The 21,245-nt window shown below is 41.9% G+C and overlaps 1 protein-coding gene across 10 annotated transcripts in view; it reads left to right on the forward strand.

The window, feature by feature from the left end:
• Positions 1 to 21,245, forward strand: part of fbrsl1 (fibrosin-like 1) — a 270,860-nt gene that overhangs the window by 231,698 nt on the left and 17,917 nt on the right. For all 10 annotated transcript variants that reach the window (XM_042000414.1, XM_042000415.1, XM_042000417.1 and 7 more), the window contains one exon: positions 5,015 to 5,063. In XM_042000414.1, the coding sequence (XP_041856348.1) occupies positions 5,015 to 5,063 (49 nt within the window). The remainder of the gene's footprint in view (positions 1 to 5,014; positions 5,064 to 21,245) is intronic.

The following is a 21,245-nucleotide window of genomic DNA, read 5'->3' on the forward strand; positions in this document are numbered from 1 at the left end:
TCTTGTTGCTGTGCAAACAATACAAGATAAGGAAATAAAATTAACAAATGAAACAATTTATGTGTAAGATCACACATTATCTCACCAAGGATTATTTAAACAAAAAGAAACAGTCAGTAGATGAAGAAAATCAGAAAATGCTTTCAAATTAAAGGGAGGGATTAAAAAGAGGTCACTGACTCTGCTGACCTGATTTTCTCTGAAAGCTCCTGTCACATCTTCAGGGATCTGACTACAAATGCTACGTCACCTTTAGTTTCCAATTGCATTTCAGTACTCTGAAAAGAAAGGAGATGCAGAATTTTAGATGATAGTGCATCATAAATTTGGAGAGGGCAATAAAGGAGGAAGGTGTACAGTGATGAAACACCAAGCAGAGAAGCAAATTATTACTGTGTGGGTGTGTGCATGCATGGGTGTAAGTGTTTGTGCTAGAAGGTAGGAGGCATGGAAAGACAGGTTCAACCTGGGTAATTAAGAGCCCGATTGTACATGCCAAAACATTGCCCCATGACCACTTCCTTTACTCTCTTTCTCACTCTCATTTTTTTTCTTACATGTTTTTAAGTAAATATGTTGTACCATGTTATATAGCATTAATACAGATACAAAACATAGTTACTTTGTCACAGATTGGGCCATCAAGCCAAAACATTTGACTATCTCATCTGCAGTGGACAGGCAGGGAATCGTGAAAAAAATGTGTTGTGCTTGTTTCCTGTGCCTTTCTTTAAGGGAACATCTTTTGTTCTGCCCATCAAATTGGTTTTGTTGTAGAGCTGCCAGTCATTTTACAATAGTTGCCTTTTCATGTGAGAAAAAATGTCATTTTAAAAACTTGTTGTTTCACATTCAGTTTATGTTATATACCAGACAAGACTGGCCACCTTACCACTTGTCCTACAACAGTATGTCAAGAATATAGCATGTGGCAGATGACTCAGACCCTAACTGTAATTATAGTCTTTACATTCATGAGCCCCCAACATAGCCTACTAACAGGTTTCTTTGTTTTCACACCACAGCTGTTGTGATAGCACTGCCAGCTTGTTTAAAAATTATACCGGGGAAGCGAATGGCTGTACCTCCTTTTACAGGGATGGGAGGAGTGATGTGTCAAGAATCTGCTTGTATTTAGTCTGGGTTTACCCAGCCTCTGCCTGCAAGATTTCTTTCTAGGAGTCAATCTGCCCACATCATATGCAGGCCATGCAATAGGCGGTCTCGGATCAAAGGTAGATTGAAGGCCTGGGGATCATTTGATATAAAGCATAGAGGGACCGCTGTGTGGTGGGTTGTGGGGAGAGAAACTGGTCTCTCAGCAGTCTTTACTAAATGAGGTTAATTGAATCTGGGTAATTACTGACCTTCATGTCTCAGTGAAATCACAGCCTTAACTGATCAATGCTTTTCATAAATGTATGCCTCAAGGTCATTCAGTTGATTATACTGCCCTGCCTCTTTGGATCTGCATTGCCTAGCTTTGGTGGTCCTTTCTGCAAAAATGAAGCGTGGCAGCGCTTTAACACTAAAAGAATGCAATCATGTTTGTCTCAGATTCTCAAAATTAATTAGCTTGCTGTGTTGTCAAGTAAAAACAATGTGGGCATGAAGAATTTTCAAAGATTTTCTGCTTGCTCCTTTGCTGAAAAAGCAAATGCATTTGGCCTGGCAGTAAATGTCTCACTTACTGCAAGCAATGTTTTCTGCCTCTCCACTCGCCCTCTGCGGCTCAGCTATCATCTGGAGATTTATGCAGCCAATAAGTCATTGGTGTTCAGGGAAATTGTGGACTTTTTAAAACAAACAGCAGTGTAATTTGTAATTTGGCATTCCCTAAATCTGGGAATTATGGCTCTGCATGTGGCGCTTTAGGGAGTTAGCAGTCTGATGGTGGGTTTACTGGCCCAGCTCCCTCCCTGGACTCACTCTTTTTCTTTCTCCCCCCCATTTCTTTTTACGCCTGCCGAGGAAACAGGAGGATTTCACAGCTGCTGAGAGCTGAGCTCCGGCTGGGCCCTGTGACCTCCTTCTTTCTTTTTCCCCCTCCTTCAGTCTCACTCCCTTTTTTCTTCCTCTATCCAGCAGTCTCTTTCCTAAGGGAGCTCTTGTGTGGCTCAGAGGAAGCTGAATCATAAAGCATGGCTAATGAATAGAATAGGGAAGGAAAGCTGAGGCCTGCTGACGGCCCTCCAGAGAGGAGGCCAGGCCCCTGAAGCCCCAGGCTCAAATAGCAGACGGCCCTCACAAAGGTCAGGCTTCCTGCGGCCCGCTCCAAGGGCTTTTGGCTCCCAGGCAATGTGGTTTAAATTTCCCCCATTATTTTTTTAAATGGTTAAATTTCCCTGTTTCCTTTGGAAAACTGGGCCTTTGCTCCTTTTTTTTCATTGTCTTTCTGTTTCTCTCTATATATATTTCCCCTCTGTCTCATCTTTCTCTCTCTGTTTTTAATGGCAGCCGGGGTTGCCTCAACAAAGAGAGTGTGAAGAATTTGTTATACATGACCTCTGCACACCACAACCACAGGCGGCAAAGACTGCCAGCAGCACAGCCCAGTGAAAAAATGTCAACTTGACCAACAAAACCCAGAAAGTTCTACAAAAACAACAGCTACCCAAATCAGGGCTCTGCTTTGACATGCCTTTTCAATAAGTGCTTTTGCAAGCCAGCCTTGTAATTGTGGATTATGTGACTGACTCACACAGACTTGGCAGGTGCAAAACACAGTATTAAAGCCTAAATATTGGTTGCTGATGTTACTTGGAATACATTTATAATATAAAACAGCTCATTGCACACTGAAGATGGCCAAAATAGGAATAAGGAGATCTAGGTCATCTTGGCACATGGTAAACACAGGTTTTCTGTTCTCTTTCTCTGGAACATGTTATGTCTGTCTTGCTCTCTGGATAACCGCTCTGGTCATAACAACTGTTTTATCTGTTACAGTGAGTTATAGCATTACTTACCCTGTCTTTTTGGTTCTGTGACCCCGTGCCACTCTAAGCAGGACCCTGAGCTAGCTCCCGTGTCCATTTGACAAGCTTCATTTCATTCTGAGCTCATATTTTTCTTCTGGGCCCGTGGGGCCATGATTCAAGGCTGAAGTTGTGCCGTTGCAGTGCTGAGACTTGGTACTGGAGCGTTTAATGTTGTGCAAAGCTAACAAAGAGCCTGTGTTGTAGCCTGGCGCCCTGGTTCTGGGAGACTGAAAGAGGGCAATGCACAACACTCTGTCTTTCCTCTATAGTCTTTTACTTTGTCTACTAGACAAGGAAACAGGATTTTTTTCTGTTCAGCTGAGTGTTTGCTTTCCTTTAAAAAGTCCACTATTGAGTCTAAAGAGTTATTGACCTCGTCTTACTCTACAGCATTTGCTATTGGTTTTTGAACTACCTTGAGCGCACCACCTTGAAAGTCTTTCATTTTATATTGTTGTTTATCAATCTTGTAACTGCTGTGGTTGTTACTGCTTTAGCAACAGATAACTTAAATACCTTGTTGATTTAAGCCTAAATGCTAAGTCTGTTACAGCTGGCATGTCATTAGAAGCTAAGATCAGTTGGTTCATTCATATTTTGTTTCACCACCATTGAGTTTCCTCACAGCGTAAATGCTGTAGAACTTGACAGGAGTTAGTATTTCTGTGTAAAACAACAGTTTACATCCACTTTTGGGTCTTTTATTAAGATGGTTTTGTGTTTATATGTGACCTGTGTGTTGGTAGAAGAAATTAGTTAGCTAATCTATGCTTTCCTTGAGCTCTGTTATGGTTAACACTGAGACAAGATATAAAGCACAGATGTACAGAACAGCAACACAGTGGCAGTGAAGGAGAAATTGGGAGGTCTTGGAGAGAAGAGGATGTCCTCAAAACACTTGTGAAGAAACTAACAGGGATGCCAAGGACAGCCATCTGTGTTTACTAAATCATTTGCTTTCTCTTTCTGTCTCTCTTGTACTCACTCAGATTCACTGTTCATTCTTTACATATGCTCCCTTTGTGCAGCATGAAATACAAGCATGGCAGTTAAGGACACTCGGGCCCGTTGGGTGGAACATATGTTCAGCTCGTGCAGATTTTTACAAGTCCACAGATGAGAGGAGCTAAAGCGAAGGGAAATTGTGGCTTCAGACAAAGCCTCTATATTACAGGCTGAGGAGAATTGTCATTGTTGATATAATCTTATGAGCACACATGGATTTCTTGCATTTTGGTTATGGTCTTTCCCACATGCTCAAAGAGCATGCTTTTTTTTTAATATATGTTGTTTTTTTATCTAGTAGATAAAGCATTTACACATCCATATAAAGCAGAGAGCTAAGTAATTTTCAATTTATAGTGTAGAAGTCTCCTCTATCGCTTCATAGTTATGTCTTTCTCCTTCATATTTATACTTAACCACCTTATGATTCTAGTCCAGGTTTTTGCTGCTCTCCATCAATCATTAGCCACCTCTGACAGTTAAATGATATTGATTTTTTTTAATGAAGACTTAGTTTTTAGAGTACAATCATATATTGTCCAAGATCTATACAGTTTCTTTGGAAATAACTGTAGTGTACACTGCAATTTCTTACCGACAGTGTTTTCATAAGCCTTTGTACTGTAATGCTGCATAGCCATCTTACAAGCTTCCTCTGTCCTTGACAGCATGTCTTCTGAGGGTTTTCAGGTGGCCCAACAGTGCCACCTAATGTTACTTCAACAGGAAAAGCTAGACAGGGACTGTCTGGCTCAGGAGGAGCTCCTCTCTGTGGCTGATTGCAGACTGTTGATTGATTGTGTAATGCTGCATGTGAGAGCTGAACTTTACCTCCAAGGGCTTGTGACCACATTTGTGGCTGAATAAGCCTTTTACAAGGCAGACAAAATATGTGCCAATGCTTGGGTTAGTTTTGACAAATTACCTTGAATTTTATGTGATACTATTTAAATAGGATTGACTGTAGTGTATCACTGATTCAGCTAAGCAAACATATCAACTTAAGGTGTGCCTTCTTGTTTTTCCAGGTATCTGATGTAGGATCAGAGAAGCTCTTTTCCCCTACCACACCCAAAGGTAAGAGCAAGATCTGTTTTCCTTCTGTTTTCAGCTTCAGTATTTCCTTCTTTATTCATACACAGAACAGCGACTGGATTTTGTAAATGAGTGCAATTCTCTCTCACTCTAATCCTACAGCTCCCATTCAGATTTATATGTCGACAGACATAAACAAGGTCTGGTGACTACATGTGCATTCATTTTTCCCTGGGTGCATAGTGGCGTTTCTTGGACGACCCCGCCAAAGGCTTAGCCCTCCTACATATTGGTTCATTAGAAGGGATTTAAAGCCTCCCTGCCACATGCTCCCACAAATGGGAACTTCCCCTCAGGCAATACAAGCTATCTGACAGCAGGCCTGGACCATAATGGATGCCAAAGGAAAGACGGAGAAAGAGCTTTGTCAGCTCCCCAGACAACACAAACTCAAACTGTGCAGTCACATGTGCACATATGTGGATTATAAACATCTTTGCTTTTTTTACTGTATGATAATACATGGTTCCACATGATTTAATGCATTTGTGTGCATTTAGTGACAAGCATTTGTTGATATTTGTCTTGTCATGGATGCCACACAGACTGTTGGCTGCACCTGAATAATTACTACATGTAAAAATGCTTGGCAGGTCAAAGTAGGGGTAAAGGTGTCAAGCTGTGGATGCAAGAAGGAGGGAGGAGGGAAGAGGCACAATCATTCTATTTGTGACACATAGCATCATGCAGACCATGTCCCCTCTGGGTATCAACCAGGAAGGAGGCCCATTAGCACAAGCTGAGGGAGAGGGAGGTTGATCTGCTCACTGTAACTTTCAGCCAAAGGAGTAAGGTTTTTTTCAGGCAGGTGGTGCTGGGGCAGGTGACCTGGCAATGTCTACGGACTCATCAAATGAATCAACATGCCTCAACTAGAAACAATTTTGATGGTGCAATCTGGGATGTTAAATAGATATATGTTGCTTTGGTTACCTTTTTAGCAATTTGCAGGGAAAATGCCAAGCTCAGCTTAAAAACATGTAGCTGATTTTTTTTTGTTTGTTTGTTTGTTTGTTTTTTCATCTTGGTTGTAATGGTTTATCTAATCTCTGACAACCACGTTATGGGTTTTAATGTAGCTCATTTTATTTATCACTACATTAAAACATCCAGTCTTATATATGTATTTTTTCTCAACGTCAAACAAATGTGTTGTAGGGAAAAGCTTTGCTGACAAGAAGGAGATAAACCAAGCATGCTAACTGTGTGATGTAGATGACCTGTGACCACAAGTATTGTAAAACCAGCATTCACAGTCACAAAGACCTCCTGAATCTCATGGTTTAGTCAACAACTGCCGCACCTGACCCCATCTATTTATTACCAGGCTGCAGAACTGCTTCTGTTATCAGCTGTCAGAGTCTTGATTTATTCTCCCAGCATGGTTGTTCAGAACATGGCTGCATACAAGTAGACACCCATGCCCTAAAAACCTAGCACTAGCTCACACACACAAGCAATGTCTTCAACACTTATGCAAAATCCCCTCCATTATAGCGGGTGAAGGAATGCATTGCTGGATCTTACTAATGTGCAAGCAGGGTAGAGGATTAGGTTCCTGGAATTACATCCAGACAATCCAATCAAAGTCTCTCCTGATTATCACACAGATCAAGCAGATCTTGTTTGGGTGATGTAGTAGAAGGCCACCAGATTAGAATTAGGGGTTAGAGAGGCTGAGGCAGCACAGACATCTGCAGTTTGATGGAGTGATTTGGTGACAATGAGAAAGAAGTCATCTGCAGAGTGGCAAGCCAGCACTCATCTCACATTCCAATGTTGTTGTTTAGGGCTGTAATAGATTCTAGGACAGTGTTTGTTTATGGCCTAGACTGTTTTTTTCTGTGTGGATAGTGTGTGTGTAATACAGAGAAGCCCACAGGCTGTTTTCCTCTGGTTTAGAATGCAGCAACACAGCATATGTGTCCCATTACCGGCCTCACTCACAGTCCTGTGGGACTGATGAAAAACCCTCTTTCCTCTGATCACCAGGCCTGTCGAGCTGTTAGCTGGTAGACTTTCAGACAGATGCAAACACTCACACACACAGAAACACAAACATTATGATACACATAAATATGCAATGCCAAGATGATGTTTGGCTTTTACAATTCACTAGATAATGAGCATTTCTTTTACTTTTACCTCTTCCTTTTGTTTAAAACATTCTGCTGCTTTTCAGCTTGATTTTTGGTGAGCAACTATGGGTACAAACAGTTAAGGTTACATCCAAATTGTACACAGGCCCACAGACTGTCATGTTAATGAAACGGTTCAGGGTTCATAGAGAAGAGAAACGACCAACATTGTAATCAGTGATGGCAGAGCACTGTAATTATGCATACAGAACAGGGTTTTGGGCAAAACCCAGACACCCTTGCCTTCTTTCTCTCATATTTACTTTTCATCATCTCAACATTGCTAGTGTGTTGACAACCTGTTATTCATGCAAACCAGTAGTAATGATAATAGCACATGCTAATGGTATCTGTAATAGCACTGCACTCACTGTGTAATTCGCTTTTGGGTGTTTTTATCCAAGTGCTAGTATGGGTTCTGCCGAATGTCTGTCTGTGTTGGTGGTTATGATGTAGGATGGTACAGCAGAGGGCAAGCATTATCTAACAGTTATTGGTTTTTGCTTATTTCCTGTCTTAAACCTCCTGCAAATTATTGATTTCCTGGAGGATGGCATGTTTAAGTAAAAGCGTTGCACAGATTTGTACTCCACTTAGGGCTACTCTTATTGAATTGCAGGTCAGAGTTTAGTGTTGTCACTTGCTGGAAGGCAAATGAGAAACTAAATGTAGCTGCTGAGCATACTGGGCACCTCCACAGAGCACAGATAAACATTTTACTGGCAGGTCCTCTTTTGACATTGCTTGGCCTATGGAAGTGGTACGGAGTTATCACCTAGCTGTCAGCAGCTAGAAATATCCTACAAGAGCATTTAGGAATCTGCGCTGACTGTGTTGAATGTTGCATTTGTGGATTGTAGAGCAATAGGCATAGTATATTCACCATATTTTACGGTGCCTTGTACTGTCTGAGGTCATGTTGTCTTAGCACATTGAAACTTTCCATAGCATGATGGTAAACCCATGAAGTGTGCCTTCCACCAGAAAAACCCAAGGCATCTTGGGATAGCAGGGGAAAGATTGGTAGAAAAGCCATTTCTGAAGTGGATTTGTGCCCTTGTAATCCTGATTAATTTTGACCCGTTGTGCTCATTTTAAACAGAGCATTACAGTAAGCGTGAACACAGCAAGCTCCAGGGCGAAACTAGGAGCTTAGCGGCTTTGGGAGGCTTAGCTGCAGATGGCATTTTAAGCCGGACTTAATAAATTGTTTCCATTAAACTTACCGGCCCACACATACTGGATTAGACCAGTGGAACAAAGGAAGAGGAGAGCGTGCAGACAGAGAGGAGGAAAGAAAGCACACACATCTGCCATCATGCACATCTGACACTGTTAACATCTCTCTGAGGTCACAAGAAAGGTAAAGGTGAGCTTCCTGTTGCATTTAGGGAGAGAAGCTTTTGGACATAAATGCAAAATTCTCTCTCTCAAGACCTCATGTTAATTGGGGATGTTGGACCAATTTGCTTAATTGACATCAAAGTAAACAAATAAACAAAAAAAACCATAAACCATTTAGCTTGGCAGTGGATTTAGGGCTTATCCCCAACTGTTTATATATAAACACATTACCAATGCTGTAGCTTAAGGATTTAGAATCTGCCCATACACTTGTTTTTTTCTTTTCGTTTTTTTCCCTCCTTTGGAACCTTTTTACTCGTATACCCATCTGCTTTTGTGGGAAATCAATTCCTTATGGTAGAACCCCGCCTCTCCCCTCTTCTGTCCTTAGACTGCCTCCACTGTACCTCCACCCCCCATCAGCTCATGGCTCACTCCCTAAGCTCTCATTATGTGCTACACAGTCCAGGGTCCCTGTGTCGAATCACTAATCAACCACCCTGTCTGCAGGCCTGCTCTTTCAATAGGTGCTGAGTGGCCTTTGTTCCACCGCTGCTGTTAGCTGCATGTCAATAAAAGGTCTGTGGTCTCCTTTACCTCCTCCTCCTCCTCCATTACTTAGGCTGGCCAGGGCTCCAGGGCTGCTCCTCCAACACAAAAATGAAACAGATTCACCTGCTGGATTCTTAAAGCCAGGGAAGTGAGGAAAGATGGTGATTGTAGAGAGAGCAGTAAGGTCAGGTGACAGGGGATTGAGGGCAGCTCAGGCATAGTGAAGTAGATGAGAAAGCATGTTTGTAGCCAGCTGAGTAGTTCACCTCTGGCCAGGTCAGCGTAATGTATCACTAACCTCAGTGGCCAGTCTGACTGTTTGTAGCCACTCGCCCATTAAATAATGAATGGAAGTTGACCCTCTGAACAACTAATCAGCTTTTCGGCGCTTTTGAATCAGGATATAGTTGGAGGTAGCTGAACAGTATCACCGGCTGGCATGTGGGCAGACCTCACGACTGGAGGTGAGACAAGACATTGAAAGACAAAAGAGGCATACATGCTTTTACACAGTCCAATTAGCAGTCACTAATGGGAAATCTAAGCCTGGTGAAACTCAGCTTTGAGAAGGTGTTTAGATTTGTTTGGCACATTCCAGAAGGTACATGTTATCTTCATCAGAAAGACCTGTGGCCACGGTTACATGGGGTTTTTTAATTTGGAATTAATTATTCAGAATTAAATAATTCAGAATTAAAGTATTCTCCTTCGCATTAACATGGAAAAAGTAATTCCGAATTGAGGTTTACATGGAAAACATATTTAATTGCCTTTATTCAATTCCGCTAAAGATCTGGGGGTTGGGAGGGACAGACGTGACGTATTTACTTCTACCAGTAGAAAACTCACTGTGGCCAGTGTTCCCGTACTGACATAGCTCTTAGCTCAAGACCTGGTGTTTTGAAGCTTGACCGGTCATATGTGACAGCCACATTTTAAAAAGGATGGCAGTTCTTGATGCATAAAACAAAACATCACCTTCGCTACTAACTACACAACACTTGTTAATGAGCCTGAACAGCAGCTCATGTTTTTCCTGATTTGTTTTAAATATTGAACAGGTACAAACTCCTCGCAGAATACAGAAGGCAGATGGGCCAGCCAACAAAATATTCAGAAGGAATTGAGAAAACCAAAACATAACTTGTTTCTTCATCAATCTGACAGTTATTACTGTTCACAGCCATAAGACAACTTATGAGCTGAGTGATTTGTTTTTAGAGAAAAGGGCTGATATTAAGCTCCCTTTATTGATGGTGCTAATGCTGTTTGTGCAGTCATCCCTGTCAGAAAGATGAAAATAAATAGGGGGAGCTCAGTGGAGATAAGACACGTGTTTAATTATTAATTGAGCCATTACTGACAGAGATTGCCTTTTTTGATTTAAAGCAGGAAGGCCTGCTTCAGGGACAGAAAAAGCAATTACAGAATTCCCAGCTTGCACCGCTTCTGCCCATCCTTCAACATACGCTGCAAAAGAGGAGCGAAAGGAGACAAAATGCTCCCACACTCACATGAACTCACACACATCTTGTCACACTGCAGTGTTCCATAAATTATTTTAATTCTTCTTCAATATTTATAGCTTTTTAAATTACAATTACCTTGTCATGTACTATTTATGTAGAGTGGCAGGTAGTCAAAGGGACCAACCCACATTACCCCCTACTCCTTTGTGGTATGATACCTTAAAGGGACATTGTGTAATATTTTCTGTTTACTGGCCAAAATCAATGTGTACACGTATATATGTGTTATCATTGGTGTATTAAGACCTACGATAATAATCGGACACATTCTTGTGAGAGAAGAATTTTGGATTTGTTTATACATATGATGGGTAAGCCAGTAAGGAAGCACCATGACGGTCTGTCATCTTAAAACTACAGCCACCGGCAAGGGACAAATACCACCAACTACACATTTTCTCTGCAAGCCAGTTTACAATGTTTGAGGCGTTGGAGGAGAAGATAAGCGAGAGCGGCTTACTAACCCAGCAAGTTGAAAAATCTGTTAAATTGTTATTCACAAAAATGCAGAAGCATGCATATGCTGCAGCATCACGAGAGCTGCTTCACCGTTGCCAAAAAAGCAAAAAAGGGAACTAGCCATCTCCGGGTAGAAGGAGCTCAAGAAGGAGAAAGATTTTAAAAGGGATGTTGAAGTTGACAACTTTCTCCTTAACAAGTTAATCAACGGTACTGCCTTAATTAGCCTAAAGCTAACTTTTTTCATTTGGTTATTTTAGCAGGTGCTGCTTGTTACCGTGGAAAGCACAACAGTAGATCCTACTCAAATACACCAGCCTCATTTGTACAGAAGTGTATGTTTACATGGTTTCAGTCACTTTTATAGTTACGGTAAACGCTGGCTTTCAGTCGCGATAAAACCAGACCGAAAGCCGGTGGGAAGGCTTTATAAGCTGCCTTTTACTGTGACAAAAAGCCGGTGCCGTGTTGAGGCCAGTTTCCCCATCAAGATCCTCCTGTGAGAACCATTCCACCTTCCAAACACAAAGGAACGATATCTGATAGTGAATTTCCGTGTACCAGATGTTTCCCCCTGACAAATTATGATCCAGAGGGAACTTCGTCACCTGAGTGCGTTAAGTTTGAAATACAGTAATTGTGTTACTGGTTAATACATGTTCCTGTATTTGTTTCTGTGGTCACACATGTATACTGGTATTGTGAAGAGGATGGAAGTAGGCACTCTGCGTTGTTATGAATATGGCGGCAGTGAATAAAGTTAACGTTCAACTTGAGAATTCTTTGTGTGTAACAGAGTGAACGCTCAGTTAACTATCAGATGACATGCTTTTATCTGTGTTGTCGAGGCTTTTTGAGACACAGCAGCTACCATTGTTGCAATACGTGTTTGAGAAAGTGAGAAGCTAGAATGCGATACACAATTCCAACGTTAGATGGCTGTAATTCTCACACAATGTCCCTTTAAAAACAGACTGGAAAGAATTGTCTGGTTTTGTAAGATTTAATAACTAATGTTGAAGCTTTTACAAGCTGCCTGTTTTCAAAGGCTGCCTTGATTTTCTATGCACAATAATTAGCTGGCTTGTAAAGTCGTTGCTAATATTTCACACTAACCCTCAGTGCACTCTGTGACCCATTTAGAGCACTATTGTGTCCATTAGAAACGTACTTGCTCTGTGCAAAGAGCCTAGCATGCATGAAATATTAACTCAGTTCCCTTTAGAGTATTTTGTCACTCATTGGGTTTCATTATTGAAACAGAAACCCTGTTCAACTGCAAATGTGTTTCTCTCTTCTCTCTTGTGTCTGTTAATCATAACACGTCAGCCGGTTTGACACCTGTCAGTCAGTCTATCAATCCATGTCATCTCTGTCAGTGAGCCTGTGGGTGGTGATCAGCATTGTGACAGAAAATGGGAAACACATTGAAGGTTGTATGTTAAGGGTCCATTGTGTGGCTCTGTGGTCATTGACTGAATATGGATTCTGCTTTAGCTCTAGAGAGGGAACAATTAGAAAATCACTAAAGGCTATAAGGACAGATGTCAGGAACATAACCAGCCTTTTTGCTGGCACAGTTGTGCATATGTAAAGGATTTCATGGCATATCATATTTTATTACTTGTGTGCATCTTTGCGTGCAAAAGTATCTTCTCTCTTATTTTTCATTTCATTGTTCAGGCTAAGTGGTAAATGCCATCTTACAGGGCCTTTTTTATACCCATGATTCACCTGTCCTACTGCACATTCTATGTTGCCAGTGTTGTGCATGCCATCCTTAAAACAAGCTAAATTTTTGTCATGGCTGTGACACAGGTGACAACTCAGCTTAGTTTATGTATTTAGTTATACTTTATTTATTTAAATCTAATTATTGCAACTATAAGTTTGGAAGTTGCACATAGTTGGGATATTATTTGAGAGCATTCATTTTAATGGAGGTAATAGGCCAAAAAAATTGCAAAAATAAAATCACAACTGTTATTAGCAGCTCTCATTCAATCTGTGCTCAACCCCTCTGAGTCGTAAACCACTGCAGTCTAGTTTGTTTCACCATAAACCAGTTCTTGGTGTATCCAGTCTCTTACAGATAAGCTTTAGCTGCTGCAGTTCACTGACCAACTTGCACTGACTATCATCTTGACACACAAGTAAGATTGGATAAAATGAATGTAGGTCCCACGCTTGGTTTGTGTGTGTGTGTGAGTGTGTCTATGTATGTTTATGCGGAAAAAGAATAAAAGAAAGGATAACTCTAGAGAGGCCCAGCTCTCATCACATCTACTGACTAATCTTAATCCTTTCCCTCCTGCAATAAAAACATGGCCAACTGCATTGTGGAAGGCATTTTCATTGTTTACTTATGAGAATACACAGCCGGTGTCTTATCACTGCTGTCAGGCCTGAAATGTAAAGCATGACGCCTGTGATCACTTGCAGGTTTTCCTGCTTTTAATCCTTTATTCCCAGCTTCAGTCATTCTGCCAGCAAGACTGTTGTTCTTACCCCCACCCCACATTTGTTTGAAGATCTCAGTTCCTCGCTATATGCATTTTAAGCTCATTTATGTCGAGAGGTTCAGAGCCAGTGTTGTTTGCAGATGAGGCAGTAATGCTCATTGACAAAGCCAGATGGTATGTGATTGTGGCCAAACACGATGCTTGGATAATGTACAATCGCTGGCAAGGGGACAGTCGTCAGCCTAGATGGATATTACAAACACGCTTGTAATGGATTGGACATTTTGGAAAGCAGTTTACAGAAGCTTATAAAGATGGAAAAGCTGTCGCCAGGAACAGAACGGATGTAAAATGCTTCAGAGTCCATGACAGAAAAGGACATCCAAGTATCTGAAGAATGTGCCAGAGTATTCAGAGGGGAAAGGACACAAACCCTGGAAACAAGATCCCAAATGAAACAGAGGTATCAACCTGCCATATAAAGTATACTCCAAGTATTTCTAAATGGGTGGTCTTCCTCTGTTGTTTGTTCAGTATTTCTGCCACCACGGCTCTACCCAATATCTCAGGCTTGGACTAGTGGAGTAAGTTTGACAGAGTGCTGGCTTTTGAGAATTTTGCGATAGAGGCTTCCTTGTAGTCTTAAACTTAACACATGGTGAAAGATGTAACCCGACACACTGCTGAGGCGTATTTTAGCAGGCATAAGCACCATTAATCGTCCCAGTGTCTAACACACAGGCGGTAATTCGCTTAGACAGAGGGGCATGCATTTTGGCCATTTCAGGAGTGGTTTAAAAAAAGAGGGGAACATTCACAGTGTGGTCTTCTCCAGTATGCAAGCGGTCATCTGTTTGGCAGTTGTTTTTGGCTACTGGTGAATTCCTTGCACTGGGCCCTGGCAGTTGGGCCCCTAATGGCCTCTGACTGACTGTAATACCCCATTCAGCTCCAACCTCCGTGCCTGTTAGGTTATTGCTGCTGTGTTGAGGGGTGAGCAGCAGGCCTGGGATTTCACTGCTGTTTGCTTTGGGAAGAGATTGTTCCAATGTCACACAACCCGTGGAGAAAAGTGCACAAAGGACTAGCAGCAATATTGAACTGGGTTTGACTGATAGATGACCTATGTTTATCTTAGTATATATTTATTACTTAGTATTATATTATATTATATTATATTATATTATATTATATTATATTATATTATATTATATTATATTTTTTCTCTTCCAAAAGAGATTAAATATAAAAGATTATTTTTACAACTTCTACTTTTGTATCTATACCTTATTGAGACTAATATTTAATATTTAACTTAGATAGCATAACCAAATTTTGTTGGGATCAACTAAATTTTCACCCCATCTGTTAAAGTAAAACTGTAACAAATTGACTATTTAAAGAGAAAAAAAAAATCAATGTATATCTATTGCTTTCAGCTAATGATACAGGTATTGACTCATCAACTGTTATGTCTGGGGCAAGTACTAAAGTGCCTGGGGCACCTTATCAGCTGTGGTGCACTGCATTAGTGTGCTGGGTTAGCGTAGCAGCACTGACCTAATCCGGGTAGCAGGTGCCTCTGGAGTTGAGCTTGAGTGGACATGTCTTTCAGGGAAGATGAACCATCTGGGTCTTGATACTTTATGGTGCTTAAAACCCACTCTCAAGTGTGAAGCTCCCAGCTCTTACCATTTAGTTGCTCACAATAATCTCAGTGCTGACTTCTAAAAGGAGAGAGGAGGCTTTCAGGAGAATTTAGAGAGTTTGATGTGGTGTGGAGCCTCAGCCTTGGCATGGAATCGTGAAACAGTGAGACACATTCGACAGTTTGATTTTGATTCCTCTAACTACTTCAGTGCTGTTTTTGTTATATGCAGCTGAAAATATGTTGAACATAGATTTTTTTTTTTTATTTGCTCAGTTTCTGTTTTTTGCTTTTTGTCAGCGAGTCTTGCTTGACAGTTTTCTGGAGCTCTGGCTTGTTTGGTTGTTTTGTTTTGTTTTGTTTTTTCCTGGTATAGTCTGTTTCATCTTGCAAGCGATTTGGCTTGTTTCAGAGTCCAATTCCGCTCACTGTGCTCCCCCTTCTCCTCACACACACACACACCTTCACACATTTCCCCAAACTGACAATCTGCTTTCACACTCTAAACAAATCAATTCTTCTTTTGCTGCACTTGGAACACCAGAGTGAAATACGACAGCTCATAGCAGTCCTAAAGACGTGCAAGCTGCTGTTAATGCTCCATCATGACTTAAAAAAAAGCCAGATTCAGATAATGCTACCTCTGTGTGTCTGTTTGCTAGTGTAGCTTGGATTTAGAAGAGATTGGAGCAGATGGTGGTGAGTTTAGTTTAGCAACAGCCCCACAGGTCAGGATCCAGGCCTTGTCTCCATTAGTTCACTTGACACAAATCTGTAGCCAGCCCTCTGGTCCTTCCCCTGCCTTATTAAGTAACCCCTCTCTGCTTCTTTCTCCTCCAGTATGGGTCACTCTATCCCTCCTTCTTAGTCATGCTCTTCCCCTCTAATCAAGAATGATGAATGAGGTGCAAGAAAGAACAGAGAATGTTTGCTAATTTGATACACCGTCCAATTGTGGCTCTTTCTGTGGTGTTGAGGAGCATGTTCAGGAGAGGAAAGGAGTGCTTTTCAGACAGTGTTTGTCTAAGTTCTGTATAAGAACTGTTTCAAACTGCTCTACTTCAGTCGTCTGAGTGTGTTGTCAGTTTTGACATGTCATTTTTCAGCACCCCCTTTGCTACAAAAAGAAAAACAGATAGCAATTTTTTAAAAGATTCTCACTTATTCTAAACTCTGACTGCTGTTGAAAATAGTCTTGCAGTTCTTAAGAACATGTAAACGTTGGCATGTAACCGTTTGCTGAGAAAATAGCAGCTCTAGTCTTCAACAGCTGCTGGGTCTCCATCTGTAAGCCTAATTACCCTGCAGCACCACAGTAGCAGCTCAGCAGCAGGATCCTCCTATAGAAGAGACATTGATTACATTATTGAGTACATACTGGACAGTTTGTCCCTTGTGGCAGATATGTGAAGCTTAAGTCCATGTGCTTTGATGCACAGTGGGATCTTCAGAAAAACAGTCCAATGAGACATTAGTTTATTGCATTAGAACTCCTTGTCTGGAAAACTGAACTTGTATGATGTTGAAGATCTTTAAGAAAAACTCTAAAATGAGCTTGGCAATATCCAAATTCAAGGTAGGTCTTTTTTCTGAGTTGAAGCACTAGCAAAGGATATTGGAAAACGGCAAACTGCTAATTCTGATTTCAGAAATGTGGAAATTTGCTTTCTTTCATAGATAATTAAAATCTTGGAGTTTGGGAGAGTGAAAAGATATCTTTAGAAAGATCATTTAGATGTCATATTTAATTAATTGAACATTCATAATGATTTGATTTAATAATAGAAGAGTTTTGTTTTCAACAGTGAATTTGTCTCTTTTGTGTATTGACTAAATCATCAACATGCAGCTTCACTATAGTTTTAATCTGGTTTAGTATTTCTGCTGCAGGCTGCTAATGATGTGGTTGCAATCAGCTTGATAGCATGCTCAATTTTATAGTAGGATTCCTGTGGCATGCTGTAATGTACAATTAAGAGTTGCTACATTGACAGTCTCTTGAATGATTAGATAAGTGGACCTGGGCTTTGATCAGCAAAAGAACCAGAAGACTTGGTCTGTTATAACAGGATCCTTCATCATGGAATCATACTAAGTCAAAAAATGTAGAGGCTGATTGATGATCTGACTCTGGTAGTTGTTGACGATGAGATTGTGGCCACCTCTAGAAAACCATCCACTGACAAGCTAGCTGCCTCAGCACTCTTTGGCTGTCTGAGGCTATTATTTGACCATATGAAAATGGCTGCTGGATCTGCATGAAGCAGGCGAGTAGCACAGGCATGGTTTCAGTCTCACCCACAGCATACCAACAAACCTCTATCTGTAAAAACACCTAAAGACATGCAATATGTTAGCCAACATCTGTGTCCTGCCGCTTTCATTGTGCTCAACTGGAACGGCTGCAAATGTCAAAACAGTCAATGAGGTATGGTGAATAGAAGGAGCTGTCAGCTTCCAATTGTTGCTTTGCTTTAAGCTTTGAGGGTGAAAATTGAGATGGAGAAGGAGGAAAAGAAAAACATGCAGGCTCTCTCAGCTTACTGTCATGCCACTTAAGATTTGTTGAAGGATTTTCACCCAACCATTTCCATCCCATTGTGAAGTAATCAGCACAACACTGAAAGATAATATTATATCCACTTAGAGGCATGTGGGCTTTACGCATGTTCATACATGAATTGAGGCTGGAAAGCAGTGCCTCTGTTTACGTTGCTGAGCACTTACTCCTTCCATTTCTGCTTGGACTTGAAGCTTCCTGGCAAAAGCTCCCTGTCTTTGTCTTTCACATTCTTTCTCCCTCTCTCGTTCATTCCTATCTTTGTTCCTTCCATCCTCTGTGGATTGCAAGCCAGCTGGTGGGCTAATAGAGGATGCTTTCCTATGGGGCACCAAAGTGATAATGTTCAGGCGTTATGCGAGCTTAAGTAAAGCTGACACGCCGCTCAAGAGCTACAGCCCACACCGAGCTCCACAGCAGGCCATGGACGGATGCTGAAAAGGTCTTAAAGGTATGGGAAACGCAGGGAGGCTGCCACTGTCCTCCCACTGCTGTGCTTAAGTCCTTCATTAGAAGTGGCAGGCGTTGTCTCCAGTCACCTCAATAATTGCAGCAGCACGTCCACAGCTATAATCAATTGAGACAGCTGCTGCTGCGGCGTTCAAGTCCATCAGGCAGGCGTGTCACGCTAATTAATGAAATGATAAGGCTAGTGCTTGCAGCAATGCACAAATAACCGCTGAAGGCTCTTCTTCTTTTCAACACAATCCCCGATTCCCCCCGCCCTCCCTTATCCTGCATGTTGGCTGTCTGTCCGCAGGGGCCTCAGAGTAAGAAGGGTCACAGGGGCTGGCGGAGGGTCAGTGACAGTCAAAGAGGTCAAATTCCAGGCTGGCAGGGTGGGCTGTGTCAGAGGAGCCATTAGACTTTAGTTTTTTTTCTTGAAAGTTCCAAGATGTCCACCCTGTTATTTAGTGAAGCCCAGTGGCACTGACCTCAGACGACCCAGCTGTGGTCATTAGAAGCTGAGACTGATGGCTGTCTCATAGCGCCACTGCAAAAAGCTCGGCAGGGGGATGGGCCCTGACGGTCACTCATGGAGCAACAAGCAAGTTTGAGAGTAAAAGCTTCTTGTTTGTCTGCCATATTTTATAGACACAGGTTAAAAACAGCTTGACTTTGCTTATGGAGCACCATTGGATTACAAATAACAGGAAGGGAGTTTTCATTCTCTGTATTTCCATTTTAATGATTCACTCCATGCTATTTGCCTCCCTTCTTAAACAATGGCATATGTGCCATAGAAGGTAACTGGCATATGTGTCTCACACCATATGGCTGGGGTTTGAATTGGGATCTGATATGCACAGGAAAAACTGATTCATCCTTGGCTTGAGAAGCCAGCTCTCTGAAATGAACATTAAGTTCTCAATTTATGTCTGGGCTTTGACTGTAAACGTGTTACAGCTTACAACCCATCCCCATTCTTGTGCCATCAACTCTTTTGTGAGCTGCAGGAAAGAGACAGAGAGAAATAATTGAAACGTGCCAGCTGTCCCCACTCTTCAGCTAGCTTGGCTAGCTTTCCCCTCGTCCACTCCCCCATTAACATCTTTAAATGATTACCAAAAATGTCGCCTTGGCTCCCCTTTTTACCAGCTTGGAGATGCTTGAGGCAGATTAAATAGTGGGAAAGCAAGCCGTTGCAAATTTCTCCTATGATTTTATTATTAGTGCAATGATTCAACACTGCTCTGCCCTTCTGTTTCTTTTCATGCAAAATCATTTTGTCGAAATCACCCTGACTTTTTTATGACTGAATACCTCACGGCAATGAAGTGTTGATTGGCAAGACTGCGGTTTCCTCCCTTCTGCCACTGTCTGTTATAGCCATCTTCCACAGTCGCTCACTCATAAGCTAAGGCTTGGCTCTGTGCAGATTGCTTGTCTAGAGAGGTACAAAAACAAAATAATTGTGAGCTCAACCATCAAGAGCAGAAGAATATTCTGTCAACTTCAGCCAGCAGAAGACACATCAAAGCAGCTGCATTCTCACATACAGTACCATGCATATTCTCAGATGTCGTCCTATAGATATGCTGGTTCATTTAAATATCTGTCTGTTCATGTCTTTTTATCAGTGCCCTGACTGTTTATACTTTGGCAAAGCCACGAAGGGAGTGAACCACAGTGTTTGCCTAGTAAATGAGAGCACCCAGTGGCCTTAAGCTTCTCTTATCCCACAACGTCCCCTTGTCATGTAGTGAATTTGCATATTCTCGTATCTAATCTGAAAAGGCCTTTTGCATACAGGTTCTGTTTTCCTAGTTATTGTATCCACTGGCACTGGTGTCAGCGGTGAGCATGTAATTTATATAACACACCAATTTGCATGCCCAGTATTAGTTTACTGAAGGTTTTAGTTTGAGGCCAAACATTCTCTAGAGCCCTTGTTTCATTCATGAGGCCGTTGGGTCTATTTGCAGGTAGTCAGGTGTGTGTTTGATATAAAGTGTTTTTAAAAAAATGCTTCAAAGTGGATTATTTCCAAGGCTTGTTTTGCAACTCAGCTTTTCAGAGTAGATCTATACAATTGTTTTTGCTCTATATGTCTGTATTGCTGCTGCATAGGGGCACCTTAGTCACAAGGAGGAGCCACACTTTCATGGATTATGACCAGTCCCTGTCCAGCTCAGGGGCAAGCAATTTCAGACTGGTCCAAGCCAATCCAAACTGGACCATCTGGCATAAATGCCACATAGGACCAGATCAGTGCCAGCTCTCCAGATGTTCCACAGGGACAAACGGGGTCACATGTGAAGGATATTGAAAGCAGGAACAGCTGTGTAGCGACACCGTGTTCACCCTAGATTCCCCGCTGGACACATCAGTCATAACAAGCAAATCCCAGCAGCTTGTCCGTCTGCTTCCTCAGTCCCTGCGTCCCTCCTCTCTCAACCCCTCCCAACTCTCAAACTCATATCACTGCAAACTGATGCACGTGCGCCTAGGGCAATGCTCAATTCCCCTGAGTAAGCAGGGCCACAGGAACAACTATAAAAAGATCAATACTGGGATGAGATGTCATCTGGTGAGCAGGCTTGCCAACACCTCCCTCGGGAATGTCCCCGTTCCCCCAGTGCACTAACCCAGCTAACAGGAGAGGGGAGCCTCTACCCCCCACCACCAGTGGGCTGCCCTCCAGTCTGCTTGACTCACTCGCACCATCTGCTCAGGTTTGCAGGCAGGGCTTCAGGACCACTTTTTTTTGTTTTGTTTTGTTTTTTTATACACACTCGTATGGCATTTGTTTCACAGGACTGCCTGTGGCTTGCATACTGTTTTTCTCAGCAGGTGATTGCAGGCACAGTGTATTCCATGTCCTTACAAAACCAAGAACAAAACTGTGAAAGCTTGTCAGTTTGCTGACATGTTGAAGCTGAAATTGGAAGTATTGTGGTACTGAGGCAAACGGACTGTACTTGTTGAAAACCAGCAATGATTTCGCTCCATTTAGGCCTTTGGTGGTATG

This window comes from Melanotaenia boesemani, chromosome 11 (genome assembly GCF_017639745.1).
Source record: "Melanotaenia boesemani isolate fMelBoe1 chromosome 11, fMelBoe1.pri, whole genome shotgun sequence".
In the NCBI taxonomy this organism is placed as follows: Eukaryota; Metazoa; Chordata; class Actinopteri; order Atheriniformes; family Melanotaeniidae; genus Melanotaenia; species Melanotaenia boesemani.